Source organism: Spea bombifrons, chromosome 2 (genome assembly GCF_027358695.1).
Source record: "Spea bombifrons isolate aSpeBom1 chromosome 2, aSpeBom1.2.pri, whole genome shotgun sequence".
Taxonomy (NCBI): Eukaryota; Metazoa; Chordata; class Amphibia; order Anura; family Pelobatidae; genus Spea; species Spea bombifrons.
In genome coordinates, this window is record NC_071088.1 from 90,738,369 (window position 1) to 90,758,629 (window position 20,261).

The 20,261-nt window shown below is 45.5% G+C and overlaps 1 protein-coding gene across 2 annotated transcripts in view; it reads left to right on the forward strand.

Annotated features, from left to right (window-relative positions):
- The window catches only part of GAS6 (growth arrest specific 6), a 42,830-nt gene that overhangs the window by 11,823 nt on the left and 10,746 nt on the right, over positions 1–20,261 (forward strand). For both annotated transcript variants that reach the window (XM_053455146.1, XM_053455147.1), the window contains 4 exons: positions 6,014–6,076; positions 11,770–11,892; positions 12,253–12,375; positions 20,076–20,201. In XM_053455146.1, coding sequence (XP_053311121.1) covers positions 6,014–6,076; positions 11,770–11,892; positions 12,253–12,375; positions 20,076–20,201 — 435 coding nt within the window. The remainder of the gene's footprint in view (positions 1–6,013; positions 6,077–11,769; positions 11,893–12,252; positions 12,376–20,075; positions 20,202–20,261) is intronic.

The following is a 20,261-nucleotide window of genomic DNA, read 5'->3' on the forward strand; positions in this document are numbered from 1 at the left end:
GTAGTGACACCACAACGTATCCAATTATCCAAGTGGACATGAGGGATAGCGGGTTTCAACGAAGACAATGGAGCGTGCCCGAGAAGGTGATCAGGAAACCGCAACATGGATTTATGTTTGTCCCACACTGCCAACGAGAGCGAGGTCGTGGGTAAGGCATCCGGCAGTGGAGGTCTAGAATTCTTAGGAAGCCACAGAAGATCCCGTAGCAAAAATGGGGAAGTAAACAAGGATTCATGGTCCACCCAGGCCACCCTAGATGGATCTGAAAAGAGAAGAAGGGTTTGAGCCAGGTTGGAGGCAAGATAATAGAGCCTGAGATTAGGAATCCCCAAACCCCCAAGTAATTTAGAGCGCTGTAAAATATGATACGGAAGCCGGGGCCGTTTGTGGAGCCAAAAAAATTTAGACAGTCTGGTTTGCATCGTACGAAAAAATCCAGAAGGCAAAGCTATGGGCAAAGTCCGATAGAGGTAAAGCAGTTTGGGCAGGGAATTCATTTTGAAAGAGACAATACGGCCAAGCCAGGAAATCTCCAGTTTTGACCATCTGTTTAAATCGTCACAGATTTTGTTCCAAAGCGGTAGAAAGTTGGATTTAAATAAGGAACCAGCCGACTTAGTAATGCGGACCCCCAAATATGTAATAAAGTCCGTACGCCAAGAATAATGAAAAGTCCCGGACACGGCGTCAATCACCGAAGTCTCGTATCCTATATTAAGAGCCTGCGTTTTATGCCAATTAATTTTGTAGTACGAGAGATTACCAAAAGTAGACAATAACGCATGTAAATTTGGAAGAGAAATCGTTGGATTAGTGAGTGTCAGGAGGACATCATCAGCGTACAGACAAATTTTAGATTCAACGGAGCGTATGGGAAAGCCCGCAATATCGGGGTGATCTCTGATGGCAATCGCCAGCGGTTCCATGGCTAGAGCAAACAAAAGCGGCGAGAGCGGGCATCCCTGGCGGGTGCCATTGCTAATAGCGAAGGGCTCCGAAAGAAAGCCAGAGGTATAGACTCGCGCACGGGGCTGGTCGTAGAGGACAGAAACTGCGGTAACGAATTTCTCTGGTAAGCCAAAAGCCCTCAACGTAGAGAGCAGATACCCCCAATGAATGCGGTCGAAAGCTTTCTCCGCATCCAAAGAGAGCAGCACACAAGGTGTATTAGTAGATTTCGCAAGATGGGTAATATTAATAATGCGCCTCGTATTATCAGACGGTTGACGACCTAAGATAAAACCTACCTGATCATTGCGGATCAAGGTAGGAAGCAAGGTATTCAAACGGTTAGCAAGCAATTTGGAGTAAAGCTTAAGATCCGTGTTTAACAGGGATATAGGTCTATAATTTTCACAAGCCGAAGGGGACTTCCCGGGTTTAGGGATGGTGACTACATAGGCTTCAGACATTTCACCAGGAAGGGGTGTAGACTCCAAGAAACAGGAAAAGAGATCACTTAAGCGAGGAGCCAAAATAGATTTAAATTTTTGATAATAAAGATTGGAGAAGCCGTCTGGACCTGGGGCTTTATGAGACTTCAAGCCGGCAATGGTACGCTCTACTTCATCAGGTAAGGGCGGCGCCACCAAAGCCTCCCACTTATCTGCAGAAAGCCGAGGGATTGAAAGAGAGGAGAGGAAATCAGCAATCTCCACCGAACGCGGTTGCGGTAAGTTCGTCTGTAGACGGAGGTTATATAAGGAGTCATAGTATTTCGCAAACATATCAGCGATGTCTTTTGGATTATACACCCTCCCACCCTGAGAAGTCTGCAAATAATGGGTAGTACAGGCAGACGTCTGGAGTCGGAGCTTGCGAGCCAACAAGGAATCAGCTCGATTCCCCTTTGCATAATACTGCAGGTGAAGCCGACGTAACGCGAATTCCGTGTAATGTAGTTGAAGTTTATGTAATTCAGCTTTGATCTCCCTTATCTCATCCTGAGTGTCTTTGGACCAAGATGCTTTATTGGTAAGCTCCAAGGACACCAGACGGTCAGTAAGTTCAGAGATCATACGTAATCTCTGCTTCTTTTGAGCAGACGCAATTTTAATAAGATGACCCCGTATGACTGCCTTATGGGCAAGCCAGAGGGTGGAGGGCGAAATCTCCGGAGTGGCATTGGTCCGAAAATACTCGGCGAGCGCGTCCGCAACATCCACGCATACCTCCGTCTGTTGCAAGAGACTTTCATTTAGGCGCCATCGGACTGATGGTGACAAGGAGGGACCATTTACCAGGGAAATCCACACAGGAGCGTGGTCAGACCACGATATATGTCCTATCTCTGCGCTTTGAATCAACTGCAGGACCTCACCATCTACCAAGAGCATATCAATTCTGGAATAACTTGAATGAACATTCGAGTAAAAAGAAAAGTCCCTACCTAAAGGGTGTACCACCCGCCAAGTGTCAAAAAGGGAGTGTTGGTGAAGCAAATCTTGGAATTTTTTACCCTGGTCCGTCAGTGTCCTCAAATATCTAGTAGACAATTTGGCGGAAGAGTCCAAGGAGGGAGTCGAAACAAGATTAAAATCTCCTCCAGCAATCACTCTACCCTGCCTCAGCCTGTGTAGTTTAGTGAATACATGATCACAAAAAGCGGTCTGACCGGAATTAGGGGCATAAAGATTAAGGATAGTATAAGTGGTACCGTCAATGCAACCCCGAACAATAAGGTAGCGACCCTTCGGGTCACGGGTCTGAGACAACAACTGAAAGTGAACTTGTCTACTAATAAGTATAGCTACACCCATAGTCTTGTTGGCAGCGCGCGCATGATATTCTAGGGGATAATATTTGGACGCCAGTAATCGTGCTTGGGATTTAGCGAGGTGGGTCTCCTGAATCAACACCACCGTAGCCTTACGCGTTTTGAGCTCCTGAAACAGCATCCGACGCTTATGTGGGGTATTTAATCCCCGAGCATTAATAGAAAGGAAGGTAATTTGCATCTTGGTACAATAGCAGTGGCAACTGGATAACGACCGACTGGCCTAAGTAGTCGTTGCTTTTTAACAATGTGTTGGACAGAAGGGCATCAAGCAAACAACTTTTTACACAAAAATGTAATTTGATTATAAATAGACCATTTCAACATTTAAACCTATTCACATGATCCCGTTATCTTCTGTTTATATAAATAATCTTCGTTTTATTTTTATATACCAAGAAATGAGAAGTTGACACTGACAAGCAGTGTTTGGCCATTACTAATAGGAAAAGGCTAGCTACATTTTTTAGCTTTTAAGCTTTCCTATTTTTATTAGGCTGTCTAAATAAACCACACACTCGGAATATATGTGTGTGGTCTGCTTTATTGTTCTGTTTTGCAACATACAACTATTTTAATATAATTCCAAACAGCAAAATCTTCACTTAAAAAATGTACTGTTAACCGTTGTGTACACATCTGGGGATTCTCATGATCTCTCCCTATTTCCCCTTTGCCATCTTTTCAGTGCTATGTGGCTTATCGCTGTTTTCCATCTAACTTATGCAACCTTGAAAAAGTTCTTGCCTGAGGACTATTTATTAAAGGAGGAAAAAATGTCCAGAATTCTTTGCATGGATCAGTCAAGCTAACTGTTTAAAAGTGCAGTCTCACCTAGAGAAAACATTAATTGCACTCTGTAGCATGCTAAACAAATGAACCTTAGCAGATCTGACTTTTTTATTCATTTGTCTGAATGAAAAGCCCATAATAACAGCCCAGAAATATTCCAAAAGCCTTGTTCCATTTCAGTTTCAATAGCCAATCAATGTGTACTTTTGTATCACATGATGATTAAGAATTCCTGGCAAAAATGATGAACGAGGCAACATTTATTTCTGGTAAAGGTGTGGGCATTCAACAATACTGTGGTTGGTTGTAATTAACAGTGTATGTGGGACAGCACTTTTTAAACATATGGGACATAGCACAACCAGGTCTTGTGCACTTGTCTGATCACAATACACTGTACCCCCGGTGGCAAGGTCTAGGATTACACCCTAACAGCAACTATACAGTTTGTGCCATCTAGAGAAGTACCGTGTTTCCCCGAAAGTAAGACAGTGTCTTACTTTCTTTTTATCCCTAAAAGCCCCACTATGTCTTACTTTCGGGGTATGTCTTATATTGGGAAAAAATTGAGAGTGATGGGAGTTATGATGTACTTTTAGAGCATAATTAGATCATGAAAAAGACATTGGAAATGGTACAGCATAACACCCATCACTCTCACACACTTACCAATCAACACACCTACCAATCCACACGTATACCAATCCACACACATATACACAAATCCACACGTATACACAAATCCACACACATATACACTAATCCACACACATATACCAATCCACACACATATACCAATCCACACACATATACCAATCCACACACATATACACCAATCCACACACATATACACCAATCCACACACATATACACCAATCCACACACACATACACCAATCCACACACACATACACCAATCCACACACACATACACCAATCCACACACACATACACCAATCCACACACACATATACACCAATCCACACACATATACCAATCCACACACATATACCAATCCACACACATATACCAATCCACACACATATACACCAATCCACACACACATACACCAATCCACACACACATATACACCAATCCACTCTCACTTAATGCTTTCCTACCTTTCCTTTCTTCTTTCAGCTTCTTTTCCTCCTCTTCGCTCCTCTTCTTCAGTTCTGTCTTCTTCCTGGTTCAGAGGGCACGGACAGCGGTGGGCGCGGCTTCAGTGTTGTGCGCCGGGATCTGACAAGAAACCCCGGCGCACAACAGCTGTTGCCGCGCAGATCACAAGGGAGCGGTATCGGAGGTCATTAACAGACCTCCGGCTCCCTTGAGTGATTTTAAGCCGGGTTGAACCCGGCTTAAAATCACTCAAGGGAGCCGGAGGTCTGTTAAAGACCTCCGATACCGCTCCCTTGCGAGCCTGCTCCTCCAGCGGCGGACATTACTGTCCGTCTCTGGAGGAGTGCCGGGTGCCGCAAGTTGGCAGCCCCTGATGAGCGGCACCCGGTGCGGACCGCCCCCCGTCGCGCCCCCTGGAGTGTGGCGCCCTGCTCTAAGAGGCCGGGAAGCCCCCACCAGGGCCGGCCTTAGGGGTCTGCGGCCGCACAGGGTTTAAATAAAAACATCGGGGGTTTTTTTCAACTTTATTTAACATCCTCCATGTTAAATAAAGTTAAAAAAACTTTATTTAACATGGAGGATGTTAAATAAAGTTAAAAAAAAACCCCGATGTTTTAATTTAAATCCTGTGCGGCCGCAGACACGTAAGGCCGGCCTTGGTGGGGACTTCCCGGCCCCTTAGAGTGGCGGACCCGGCAAATCCCCCGTGTTTCCCCGAAAGTAAGACATATGTCTTACTTTCGGGGTACGGCTTATATTAGCCGACCCCTCTGAAACCCCCGATACGTCTTACTATCGGGGGTGTCTTACTATCGGGGAAACACGGTAGTAAGGCTAAGAGACTGCAGAATGCCTCACATGTTATCATATCTGGGAACTCTCCGGGTCAACACCCAAATCCTCGCTCATTTACCCTTTAAATTAGGGTGTTTCCAGCGATGTCAGAAGGAGCGCCCACCATCGTCAGTCGTAGGCTCTAGGTAGCTGGAGCCCACAAGTTTCCACATATGCACATAATCACTCTGCTTATAGTGACTACAGAGGCTACAGAGCTTGAAGAATGATGATTTATAGTCATTTAAAGTCATGATTGATATTAAAGGAACGGACGACCTTCAGGGAAGACATATCACAAAGGGTGTATTTGATAAGACACACATTATGATAATGTTTTTATTATTTCAGAAATAAAAGTGAATAGGTATAATTTTTCATAGAGAAACTATATGTCATATTAATGTATATAGAAATGTTATATACTTGTCATTTAAGCAGTAATACCAATTTCACATTTGGACTACAAAACCATTTCTTTCTGCAGAGTGTATTCGTCGATACTGGTTTCCGAACCGGAAAGATCCTGATCTCACGACATGTGTTCACAGTAAGTAATTCCAAGGATATACATAATATATATTTCATTTTCTTTTCTTTTAAAAAGTTCCAAAGCATGAACAAACTTTCGTTGTACTTTGTTTACTTTTGGATACTTAATTTGCCATTTTTGTTGTAGTTGTAGCAATAGAGGTAAAGATAACATACTAGATTGCACGTTCCTCTGTAGTTTTTTTTATGTAATAAGTTATTCTTTTTTTGACCTTGACCTCGAATGAATGCTCATATGAGAGTGTGTGTAATAGATGTATTATTGCTGTTGATCGATGTATTGCTATATATATATATATATATATATATATAGCTGTTTGCAATTTTAGAATGCATAACAATTTGAGTAAAACAAAAGGAAACTAATTTTCATGTCCAGGAAAGTATTAAAGATATACAGTCTTGTCCTGCTTTACTTTGCCTCTTGGGGAAAATCTGAGTGTCTCAGCAATCTGACATGTAATAACGTTTTATAGAACTAGATTAAAATTCGGTATTTTAGGTTAGGCCGACAGGTCCAAGAGGGCAACCGGTGGGCCTGTTCCAAGGAAGGTCTCTGCAAGTTATGATGTCCTTTGTAATATTGTCATTTTGCTTAATTAGCTTCATGCAATTAACTCCAGTCCACTGCAGTCCTTGAGGGAAAAATAACGAAAGATCATACATTGCCATCTAAAATAGCAGTGCTCCAACATCACCTCACTACTGGTGTTGATGGTTGGGGATATTCCCCTTTAAAAAATGAACCCCTGCGTTTTCTGATTTAAAATGTAGTCAGCCCGTATTATGAATAGACAGAGGCAGGCTGTGCCGGTCCGAAATGGACAGGGCCAGTCCAGGTTGGAACTGCCTTTTGAGAACAATTTTGTACCAGCCCAGGGTGGCAGGAACACAACAGGGTCACGTAACACAATGTTGCATGATCCTGTGGTAAAAGCGAACAGCTAGAGATAAATCTGCTGGTGAGGTAAGGGAGTATGTATGTATGAATGTGTGAGTGTGCAGGTTTGTGTAAATATGTGTGCCAGGGTGCATGTGGCCCCTTTACTTTACAGGCCTTCTCCCCTGTGTGTAAAAAAAAATAATAATAATTCAAAAAAGGGGAATTCCCTGATGTCCTTTAGGAATACAGACGTATCAGAAGGATTTTACCATGCCTGAGGAGGCTTTCCCAAAAGTTACCTGTATGTAGATATTGACAAATCGGTAACCCTAATACCGGTAGTAACCTACCTGGTCCCTTACTCCGGTAGTCTTAACTAATCTAATCTAGTCTGGTTCTGATTTGAGGTCTAACCACTAATCTTTTGTAAACTGTCCTGGATGAAGAGGGCAAGAGGGATTCTGTTGAATCTCTCCATGCATTTGCAAAGGTGAAGAAGTGTTAATTTGAAGTTCATATGATAGCTGCAGTTTCCATTTTGATTACGCAGGATACACCGATGATCTACGCAAGCATTTTTACATATAATTATGCGTACTAAGCAGAGCAGGAGAGTTTTGACTGCAGCTACATAGTAACAAATGTCCATCTCCGTCCACTTTACATAGGGGTGCACCGTATTCTACACCCCATATATTGTGCATAGCGGCCCAAATACTCCCAGACATGGGCCCACACGTCTTCTTATGTTGCACATCTATAGCAGTCTGTCATGTGTGTACTGCTGGTGGTGTCTTATCACTTATAAAGCTCAATAGCTCATGCATAAGTGTTGATATTGGAATCTGCGCACATATTGTGCCTGCGAAAGCTAATTCAGCGAATATTTTAAATTCCAAACTGATTTACAGGTTCCTTCCTCCTTTTCCCAAAACATGCTGTACAGCTGCAAGATAAGCTCTTCCAGTCAGCACTTGTTGATTGCCGATGATATGTGTGGCATATTCACCTGACAAGTAGCCAATGTCTCACCATTCTGCACTGAAACGAAACCCACTGTACTAAGAAATAATTCTGATTTCTGCTCACCAGCCTTCTGCATGTATGAATTTAACCTCATCATCCAAGGGTTTCGGACACATTTCATTCAAATACATTGACTGTTATTGCCATCTAGTTTAATGCACCCATACACATTTTGTAACAATAAATGTAACCAGGCACGGACTTTAGAGAAGTTTTTAACACGAAGAGAAGCTGTTGGTTACACATCTTACATCTCACATGCTCGGAAGTGATTGTGAATCTGCATTTCGCTCTGACATCTTTGTGCTAATGTTATTTGGGTTTACGATCTATGTACCTTGCTGTGACTCTTTGCATCTAACTGTATAGATGTGTGAGCAGTTCCACAGTGTACCTGAAAAGATCTGAAAAAGTTGTCCCAAAGCTTGCAATCTAATGAAATTCCATTAGCCGATAAAGGTATCATTATAAAATGTGCTCACTCCTACCACACTGCATGCTTACCTACAGTAAGTAGGCAGCGAAAGAGAATTAAATAGAATTTCTCTCCCCGAATGGATGAATCCTTGTTTTCTTTTCCTAGGACGCACGTCTAATGCTTTGTTAGAAAGCACATTTATTTTCATAAACAGACAGTTTAGATGACCATGATTTTTTGGCAGTAGTGCAGTGTTATTGTTAACCTTTTCAGAATTCTTTCCCAGTTTTCTCAGAAATCTGTGTTTTGGACTTTTTACAGCTAAATAAAGTGTTTCTCGTTTCCTTCCATAGTATGGAACTTATTCTGTGTAAATCAGACATTTAAGTGAACCCTTGAGACTTCTCTCACCGTAATATTGGCATAATGAATGTCAGAGGCAAATTTACTAACTTGTGCATTCGATTAAGAAACATGTTTATCACATAGCTGTGGAACCCAGCGGTTCGGAGAAGAAACATGTATTGAGAGCATCTGCAAGTTACTCATTTCTAAAGAAATTCATTGGTATCACTTCTGGCCATTAAAAAACATATATTTTTACGTTCAAGTGTGAGCCTAGTATCACTGCCATGTTTTTTAGCGGGCCCTCCGGGCATATGTTATATAAAAATAGACAGACATTTGTTGTCCCTCACATTAAGTATACCGAGCCTTAACTAGTACCCTTAGCAATCCAAATGACTAGTAAGATTATTACCGCATTTGCTCGATTATAAGACGAGGTATTTTTCAGAGCAAACACCAGGGAACTGTTAGGTGAAGGCAACATGACTTGGTGAGTTACTGAATGTAAGGGGTAAAGGAGAGCAGGCAAGTGTCACATTAAGGCAGCAAACTTGAGTGGATTGATGAATTCTGAACAATCAAGATATGACCAGGAGTAAAGAGAAGCAACCTTTTCATTTTGAGATGTAGAGATCATTTGTAATTTTCTACTCTCATTAGAGTGTTTAGGATGGAAAGCAGACTGAAAAGGGTTAGAAGTGCTACAGAGCATCTGTGAAGACATTGGAAAGGGAAGGTAAGGGATGTGAGAAAATCAGGTCAAGGGGACAGGTAGTGACATTTTGGAAGAGACTGGGCTGCAATGATTTGTCCTAACTTTACCAGCAGACTCAAATGTATATGGAATAAACTCCTATATATGTCAGGAGATTAGATCTAATCACCAAATGTAACATTGGATTGTTCCTGCTGACTTAACCATTCCAATATTTGATAGACACTTTTTAAATAGGGTTTATGATGGTACACTTATTTCTAGACTGTATTTTAGAAATAGAATTTGATACCATTGTGGATATTCTTTATACTGTATGTAGGACTATTGTGCTGTGCCTTGGTTTTAACTTTTATAGCACATAGCTCTTATTATGGGATTTCTGAACTTTTATCTAGCATTAGTACAAGTGGCTGATTATTGGTGTTATTCTTCATGGTGTTTCTATCCCGCTGTGCAAGCAGTTAATCATTTCCCAGCACTTGGAGCATTTCTGGGTTGCTGCCCAGTCAATTGTTCATGGAATACAATAAAAATACTTAGGTGGTCATTTAAGTTCTACTTTCAAATGTTGTCATATTCCAACTGATGACTGTGTTTACAAGAAATTTGGTTTAGGACCCAGTCTGATCACACTAGTGTTGTGTTTTCCACATTCTTGTAACTTTTTTTTCGTGGCAGTCAGTCTTTATTGCCTAATGTTGTTCGTATCTGAACCACTGAAGCTTTTTAAGGCTAGAACCGTAACATTCTACCATATAATGTTAATGTATAAATGTAACCCTATTTTCTATGCTGTAACATGTTATGTATATAGTTCTGAGTTTGTATAAAACTGTATGTGTTGTAAGAAACTCCCCACCTGAATAAAAGGAGACTCAAGCCATCATATTCTCTTAAATGTGTGTGATATGTCATCTGTCCCTCAATTACACATGCATGTAGGGATTTTCCATGATCCCCTTTACTTTTGCGTTGTTCCCCAACTCCTTAGCTTGCAGGGGTTGTGTTCAGCTGAAAGCAAATTTGTAAAGATGATACCTTTATTGGCTAACTGACGTATGATGGATTGCCAGCTAGTTTTCTTTATTATTATTATTATTTATTGTTTTATATAGCGCCATCAAATTCCGTAGCGCTGTACAATGGGTAGACCGGACATAACGAGTAGTATGTAGCATAACAAATTGACTTACAGAGAGAACAGGTGCGGAGGGCCCTGCTCAAACGAGCTTCCAGTCTAGAGGTTCTTCAGGTATATTATATATAGGTGTATTTATAACATGCCTGAAGAAGAGACCTAGATAGTCTCAACAGCTTGCAATCCATCATGCAACAGCCAATAAAGGTATCATCTTTACCAAATTTGCCTTCTCTCTCTCTATGGCTAACATGGTACAACTTTATACAAGTTGTATATGTTATACTAACAGCTAGCGAGCTGTGGATCATACGACTGGCAAAGAAGCACACATTTGGGGGGAAAAATTGGAATCTTTGCCATAAAATCTTGTATGATTTATGGATTTTGTTTTCAAATGAATCATGGCCTTAATAATAAAATGCTAATAATATCTGAAAAATATCCTATAAACTATCTTTATGATCCAGAGACAGTGTTTATGATTCCATTAAGTGACTATAGTTCTGTAATAAGATCCTCTTGCATCTTTAAGACTTGTCTTCACACGCTGAAGTTGACCTTGTTTGTGAAATATAAAATGTTTATTTTTTCAGTCTTCAGAAGCACAAAAAAACTTGTATTTCCAGTCCTAATCTTTGTACAGGAACCGTGTTGAACAGGAAATTATGAAATCTACAATCTAACTTTCAAAGAAAATGGCAACAAAATTCCCGTCATTAAAAACAAAGATTTGTTTCACAAAAAAGTGTTAACACAGAACTGACATATAGTGATAATAGGATATGTATGACTTTTATAAAATCTTGTGGGAAAATGTCAGGTTGTTCTGGCATTGATGCAGTTGAATTGTGACCCAAAGCCTCCGGAGTGCATAGCAAAGGCTATTTCAATGCTAAAAAAGACTTGGTATCATCTGCAAATCTCAAAAACGTAATATTAACTGGATATTATGTTATTTCCAATATTGGAGAACATTCTTAATATATTTATACAATATATGAACTACAAATGCATATCAAAGAGCGAGCTAATGGAGTATGTAATCTATCTCAGGATTAAAATGTATGTTTTCTGTGTGCATAGATTCCTCTTATATTTTACTTCGAGTGATCACAAAAATCTCTTAGCAAAACTGGTTTTCTATTCTTCTTTTTCAGATTTACCAAACCAGTGTTCTACAAATCCATGCGATAAAGTTGGTTCCCTCTTGTGTACGGACCTGCGGGGAGATTTTTACTGCCACTGCAAAAATGGATGGAAGGGCAAAACATGTAACACTGGTACTGAAGCAGATCTTTCTCTTTAAAAAACCCAACCTCACATTACACTCGATCCTAAATAGAGTTAAAAAACAGATCTTTCAGTTTACCAAATCCTTTTGCTACAGATTTTAGCTTCCCAGTAATAAAGTAGCCCCTACTATTAATCAAAAACTCCAAACTCTTTTCACTTGTTGATAAACAAGAAAGTACGAGCTGTAGCTAGTTCTCGTAAATGAATTTAATTATGCTAGAAGCTGTGACGGTTTTCCTTTACATGCTTATGTAGAGAGATCTTAACTCTATTGACTTCAGTATAAGTAAAATCAAGAACATTTTGATCAGCGACATGTGAATCTTCTGCTGTGATCTTTTCTGCAGATGTCAATGAATGTTCTATCATGAATGGAGGCTGCAGTCACTCCTGCGTGAACATTCCTGGAACATACCATTGCTTGTGTCCCAGCGGCTACAGGCTACGGGCGAACAACAAAACCTGTGAGGGTATGTTTGAACTGTGCACACATTATCAACTCGATTATCTATATATCTACATGTTGAAATGCAAAAACAAACATTTACCGCAAATCAGTAATAACATCAAGCTATATATATGATACCAGGAAGTGTTTTGATGTATGCGGGAAACCACCAGCAGAGGAAAAAGAGAGTAGAGGTAGAGTCTATTGCTATATATCATATAATCCCTAAAGAAAAGATGGAACCAGCTGAGTATTGCAATCATTTTAGAGATTGTCTACTTCAATTTCCTAAAGTGGTATTGTCACGAACTGGGTCCAAGCTGATGGCTGGAAGGACCCAGCGCGCCCGATGGTTGTTTGCAGGAGTCACGATGCAGCAGTGGAGTCTGGGGCAGGGCCTGGTTGCAGGGTGACCACACTCGCCCAGGCGTTGAGCACCTAGGAAGTGCAGCCAAACACCAGCGCCCTGATATGGCAGCAGATGGAGTCCAGAACAAAACGAATCCTGCAGGCACCCTGGAGCAGGCATGAAGCATAGCACACGGATCACGAGCAGGATGCTGCAGGCTGGGAGAATGAAAGCTAAGCAAAGGGTTAATGTAGCAGACACTTAACACAGCAGAGGAAAGGGAGACCAGGCAAGAAACATGATATAGGATATACATGAGAAGTGGCTAGAAACATGACATGAATAGTGTAAAGTATAAACAGGCACAAGACAAGGAATAAACATAACCTGACAAGACATACATGGTACAGGGCACAACAAAGGACAGGGAAGAAGGCAAGGAACACAGGGGAAGGAGTGAGGAGCCGGAACCCTCGGACGCTTCTTCCTTTAAGCAAGGATAGGAAATCTTAACTGGGACATGGGGAGAGGAGAGAGGAACCGGAATCCTCAGATGATTCAAGGAAGAAGGGCAAAGGTACATAAGAGACAGACAAACATGAATACAGAAACTAGCCTAGGACTACAAGATAACTATTGGAGATTTCGTCACATGATATGGCCATAGTATGCTTAGCCCACCACTACGCCAAAGTACTCCAATGACGGTGGGTCCTAACGCTAAGCCCTGCTGACAAAGATACACAACAAACCACACATGTAAACCAAACACACAGCACTGAGACATACCTTAGACTGCAGACTGAGACAAACAGAACACACAGGTGGGGCAAACCTTATAAAGGAAGCAGAGCTGAAGCAAAGAGCCGGAGCAGAAGCAAGGAATGGAAAATAGAACAAAGCAAAAGGAAATCCAGGAATGGATCAAAGCAAAGCAGAGAAACTACAGCAGGACAGATATGCAGCTCCGCAGCCTTTGCAGAACGTAACACAATCCCCCTCCGAAAGAGCGGCCTCTGGACGCGAACAGAAACATCAACAGAAGGAAGGCCCGCTCCTAACGGAAGACTGAAGAAACAAGTCAACCCAGGAACCAGCATAGGGAGTCTGAAAAACGTAGGAGTCCTTCGATGACCAGCACTGCCGCTAGTAGACCAATCTCCTCCAAAAACAGGAATCAGAATGTCTGAACAGGATTGAGGAAGTAGTCTCTAGCTGACATTTAGGTCCAGACGAAGGCAAAGTAGATAAGCCACTTGACAAGGCAGACACGGCAGGTAACCCACTTGCTGGGCAGACATGACAGGTAGCCCACTTGCTGGGCAGACACGAAAGGCACGAGTTCAGGCATGGGTACGGGTTCAGGCAACAGGTTGCCCACTTGCAGGGCACACGGCAGGTTGCCCACTAGCAGGGTACTTTACCAGGGTAGCCTGGATGCAGGCACTCATCCTGGGAGTCCACAGTGGGGCGCTGGCCGCAACTCAGGAAACCCTCTTTCAGGGTACACGGCAGGTTGCCCACTTACAGGGTACTCGACTTAGGAGTCCACTTACTGGGGCGCTGGCCGCAACTCAGGAAACCCTCTTTCAGGGTACACGGCAGGTTGCCCACTTACAGGGTACTCAACTTAGGAGTCCACTTACTGGGGCGCTGGCCGCAACTCAGGAACAAGGCAGGTACTGGAACAAGGAGAAGCCCTCTTGCGGGGCACACGACTAGAAGCCCTCTTCCAGGGCACACGGCATGGCTAGAAGCCCTCTTGCGGGGCACACGACTAGAAGCCCTCTTCCAGGGCACACGGCATGGCTAGAAGCCCTCTTGCAGGGCGGACGAGAACAGAGTACCACCGGGCCAGGCACGTGTACTGGTTCATGCACGGGTACCGGCATAAGCTCAGGTAGTGGATCATGCATGCGTACCGGCTCAGGCACGGGTACGGGAACGGACACAGGCTCAGGCAGGAACAGGCACAGGCTCAGGCAGGAACAGGCACAGGCTCAGGCAAGCGGGTACGGAGGCCCACTGGAAGGGCAGACGGGTACGGAGGCCCACTGGAAGGGCAGACGGGTACGGAGGCCCACTGGAAGGGCAGACGGGTACGGAGGCCCACTGGAAGGGCAGACGGGTACGGAGGCCCACTGGAAGGGCAGACGGGTACGGAGGCCCACTGGAAGGGCAGACGGGTGCGGAGGCCCACTGGAAGGGCAGACGGGTGCGGAGGCCCACTGGAAGGGCAGACGGGTGCGGAGGCCCACTGGAAGGGCAGACGGGTGCGGAGGCCCACTGGAAGGGCAGACGGGTGCGGAGGCCCACTGGAAGGGCAGACGGGTGCGGAGGCCCACTGGAAGGGCAGACGGGTGCGGAGGCCCACTGGAAGGGCAGACGGGTGCGGAGGCCCACTGGAAGGGCAGACGGGTGCGGAGGCCCACTGGAAGGGCAGACGGGTGCGGAGGCCCACTGGAAGGGCAGACGGGTGCGGAGGCCCACTGGAAGGGCAGACGGGTGCGGAGGCCCACTGGAAGGGCAGACGGGTGCGGAGGCCCACTGGAAGGGCAGACGGGTGCGGAGGCCCACTGGAAGGGCTGACGGGTACGGAGGCCCACTGGAAGGGCTAACGCTGCAAACTCCACTCCGCGAACTCCTGGCCGTTGACCTGCGGCCATGTGTCACGAACTGGGTCCAAGCTGATGGCTGGAAGGACCCAGCGCGCCCGATGGTTGTTTGCAGGAGTCACGATGCAGCAGTGGAGTCTGGGGCAGGGCCTGGTTGCAGGGTGACCACACTCGCCCAGGCGTTGAGCACCTAGGAAGTGCAGCCAAACACCAGCGCCCTGATATGGCAGCAGATGGAGTCCAGAACAAAACGAATCCTGCAGGCACCCTGGAGCAGGCATGAAGCATAGCACACGGATCACGAGCAGGATGCTGCAGGCTGGGAGAATGAAAGCTAAGCAAAGGGTTAATGTAGCAGACACTTAACACAGCAGAGGAAAGGGAGACCAGGCAAGAAACATGATATAGGATATACATGAGAAGTGGCTAGAAACATGACATGAATAGTGTAAAGTATAAACAGGCACAAGACAAGGAATAAACATAACCTGACAAGACATACATGGTACAGGGCACAACAAAGGACAGGGAAGAAGGCAAGGAACACAGGGGAAGGAGTGAGGAGCCGGAACCCTCGGACGCTTCTTCCTTTAAGCAAGGATAGGAAATCTTAACTGGGACATGGGGAGAGGAGAGAGGAACCGGAATCCTCAGATGATTCAAGGAAGAAGGGCAAAGGTACATAAGAGACAGACAAACATGAATACAGAAACTAGCCTAGGACTACAAGATAACTATTGGAGATTTCGTCACATGATATGGCCATAGTATGCTTAGCCCACCACTACGCCAAAGTACTCCAATGACGGTGGGTCCTAACGCTAAGCCCTGCTGACAAAGATACACAACAAACCACACATGTAAACCAAACACACAGCACTGAGACATACCTTAGACTGCAGACTGAGACAAACAGAACACACAGGTGGGGCAAACCTTATAAAGGAAGCAGAGCTGAAGCAAAGAGCCGGAGCAGAAGCAAGGAATGGAAAATAGAACAAAGCAAAAGGAAATCCAGGAATGGATCAAAGCAAAGCAGAGAAACTACAGCAGGACAGATATGCAGCTCCGCAGCCTTTGCAGAACGTAACACAATCCCCCTCCGAAAGAGCGGCCTCTGGACGCGAACAGAAACATCAACAGAAGGAAGGCCCGCTCCTAACGGAAGACTGAAGAAACAAGTCAACCCAGGAACCAGCATAGGGAGTCTGAAAAACGTAGGAGTCCTTCGATGACCAGCACTGCCGCTAGTAGACCAATCTCCTCCAAAAACAGGAATCAGAATGTCTGAACAGGATTGAGGAAGTAGTCTCTAGCTGACATTTAGGTCCAGACGAAGGCAAAGTAGATAAGCCACTTGACAAGGCAGACACGGCAGGTAACCCACTTGCTGGGCAGACATGACAGGTAGCCCACTTGCTGGGCAGACACGAAAGGCACGAGTTCAGGCATGGGTACGGGTTCAGGCAACAGGTTGCCCACTTGCAGGGCACACGGCAGGTTGCCCACTAGCAGGGTACTTTACCAGGGTAGCCTGGATGCAGGCACTCATCCTGGGAGTCCACAGTGGGGCGCTGGCCGCAACTCAGGAAACCCTCTTTCAGGGTACACGGCAGGTTGCCCACTTACAGGGTACTCGACTTAGGAGTCCACTTACTGGGGCGCTGGCCGCAACTCAGGAAACCCTCTTTCAGGGTACACGGCAGGTTGCCCACTTACAGGGTACTCAACTTAGGAGTCCACTTACTGGGGCGCTGGCCGCAACTCAGGAACAAGGCAGGTACTGGAACAAGGAGAAGCCCTCTTGCGGGGCACACGACTAGAAGCCCTCTTCCAGGGCACACGGCATGGCTAGAAGCCCTCTTGCGGGGCACACGACTAGAAGCCCTCTTCCAGGGCACACGGCATGGCTAGAAGCCCTCTTGCAGGGCGGACGAGAACAGAGTACCACCGGGCCAGGCACGTGTACTGGTTCATGCACGGGTACCGGCATAAGCTCAGGTAGTGGATCATGCATGCGTACCGGCTCAGGCACGGGTACGGGAACGGACACAGGCTCAGGCAGGAACAGGCACAGGCTCAGGCAGGAACAGGCACAGGCTCAGGCAAGCGGGTACGGAGGCCCACTGGAAGGGCAGACGGGTACGGAGGCCCACTGGAAGGGCAGACGGGTACGGAGGCCCACTGGAAGGGCAGACGGGTACGGAGGCCCACTGGAAGGGCAGACGGGTACGGAGGCCCACTGGAAGGGCAGACGGGTACGGAGGCCCACTGGAAGGGCAGACGGGTGCGGAGGCCCACTGGAAGGGCAGACGGGTGCGGAGGCCCACTGGAAGGGCAGACGGGTGCGGAGGCCCACTGGAAGGGCAGACGGGTGCGGAGGCCCACTGGAAGGGCAGACGGGTGCGGAGGCCCACTGGAAGGGCAGACGGGTGCGGAGGCCCACTGGAAGGGCAGACGGGTGCGGAGGCCCACTGGAAGGGCAGACGGGTGCGGAGGCCCACTGGAAGGGCAGACGGGTGCGGAGGCCCACTGGAAGGGCAGACGGGTGCGGAGGCCCACTGGAAGGGCAGACGGGTGCGGAGGCCCACTGGAAGGGCAGACGGGTGCGGAGGCCCACTGGAAGGGCAGACGGGTGCGGAGGCCCACTGGAAGGGCTGACGGGTACGGAGGCCCACTGGAAGGGCTAACGCTGCAAACTCCACTCCGCGAACTCCTGGCCGTTGACCTGCGGCCATGTGTCACGAACTGGGTCCAAGCTGATGGCTGGAAGGACCCAGCGCGCCCGATGGTTGTTTGCAGGAGTCACGATGCAGCAGTGGAGTCTGGGGCAGGGCCTGGTTGCAGGGTGACCACACTCGCCCAGGCGTTGAGCACCTAGGAAGTGCAGCCAAACACCAGCGCCCTGATATGGCAGCAGATGGAGTCCAGAACAAAACGAATCCTGCAGGCACCCTGGAGCAGGCATGAAGCATAGCACACGGATCACGAGCAGGATGCTGCAGGCTGGGAGAATGAAAGCTAAGCAAAGGGTTAATGTAGCAGACACTTAACACAGCAGAGGAAAGGGAGACCAGGCAAGAAACATGATATAGGATATACATGAGAAGTGGCTAGAAACATGACATGAATAGTGTAAAGTATAAACAGGCACAAGACAAGGAATAAACATAACCTGACAAGACATACATGGTACAGGGCACAACAAAGGACAGGGAAGAAGGCAAGGAACACAGGGGAAGGAGTGAGGAGCCGGAACCCTCGGACGCTTCTTCCTTTAAGCAAGGATAGGAAATCTTAACTGGGACATGGGGAGAGGAGAGAGGAACCGGAATCCTCAGATGATTCAAGGAAGAAGGGCAAAGGTACATAAGAGACAGACAAACATGAATACAGAAACTAGCCTAGGACTACAAGATAACTATTGGAGATTTCGTCACATGATATGGCCATAGTATGCTTAGCCCACCACTACGCCAAAGTACTCCAATGACGGTGGGTCCTAACGCTAAGCCCTGCTGACAAAGATACACAACAAACCACACATGTAAACCAAACACACAGCACTGAGACATACCTTAGACTGCAGACTGAGACAAACAGAACACACAGGTGGGGCAAACCTTATAAAGGAAGCAGAGCTGAAGCAAAGAGCCGGAGCAGAAGCAAGGAATGGAAAATAGAACAAAGCAAAAGGAAATCCAGGAATGGATCAAAGCAAAGCAGAGAAACTACAGCAGGACAGATATGCAGCTCCGCAGCCTTTGCAGAACGTAACAGGTATTCACCATTAAAGTAGATTTTTTAGTGATGTGCCTGGCTCGCTCAGTGGAGAAAAGATTAACAACTTTCACAATTTATGGAGTCTGCTACTGATATAGCAGCTCAGACTAGCAAGAACACAAAACAAGCCTAAACGTGTTGGGATCTGTTCTGTGGGCAATAGCATCAATGTGAGGCAGTGGAGCTGGCCTCTACTGACATTGTCTTCATTGATTGACAGTGTTATCTCTAGGGGAAAGCGATCAGTGCCCCCCTAATTGTTATTTCTAAAACCGGACATTTTGTCCTATCTTACATTGATCTCTTCAGGCTTTCCTGGTTCTGAAATAATCAAATGTCTAACCTCATCAAATGCATATTAATCAGAAACATTTTCCCCAGCAATATTATCGTTCTGACATACTGTGTGGTGCAGAGAATTGGTCTACACAACATACTCCTGCTTGCATTAAACAAAAAGGGGGCAAACTGAGCTAGATGGATTTTTGCTCAGTTAATCCCCAATCAGCTGGGCTCTGGGTATTTTGTTTTCCAAGGTGAAAGCACAACTGTGCTAGTATGATTGGTCTGAAGCTGTACTCGTGGGACGCAGGCAACAAAGTTTCTGCTGCAAGTTTGACTGCAACAAATCAGACAGTATTTTTGACTCCCACCAACAAATTATGTCTAATTTTCATTTATTCCCATAATTATCTATTCTCGGCATCACAAATGGAGAATAGTTTAGATTAGATAGTTTAGGTTGACTACAGGGGCATCCCCACCAAAGGAGACTTTTACTATTCTTTACAAGGGGACAGCCAAACTTCCTGTAGCAGAAGCTTATTGGGAATGGGCCTCCACAATGCTAAACTCTCCTGTCTACTTTCCCTTTAGTGAAAAAACCCTAGTGAAATCACTTGTATATTAAACAAGTCTCACAAACTGAGTGTGTGTGTATATAAGAAAAGATAACCTACTATTTGTCTTTTGCAGATATTGATGAATGCGTGGAATCACCAGGCATCTGTGGAACAGCAGAATGCAAGAACATGCCCAGTACCTACGCATGTCTTTGTGACGATGGCTATAAGTATGAGGAATCCACTAAGAGCTGCCAAGGTACGCAGAGTACATGATGAATACAGTATAGAAATGCTAGTTTACTGGGACATCAATCCC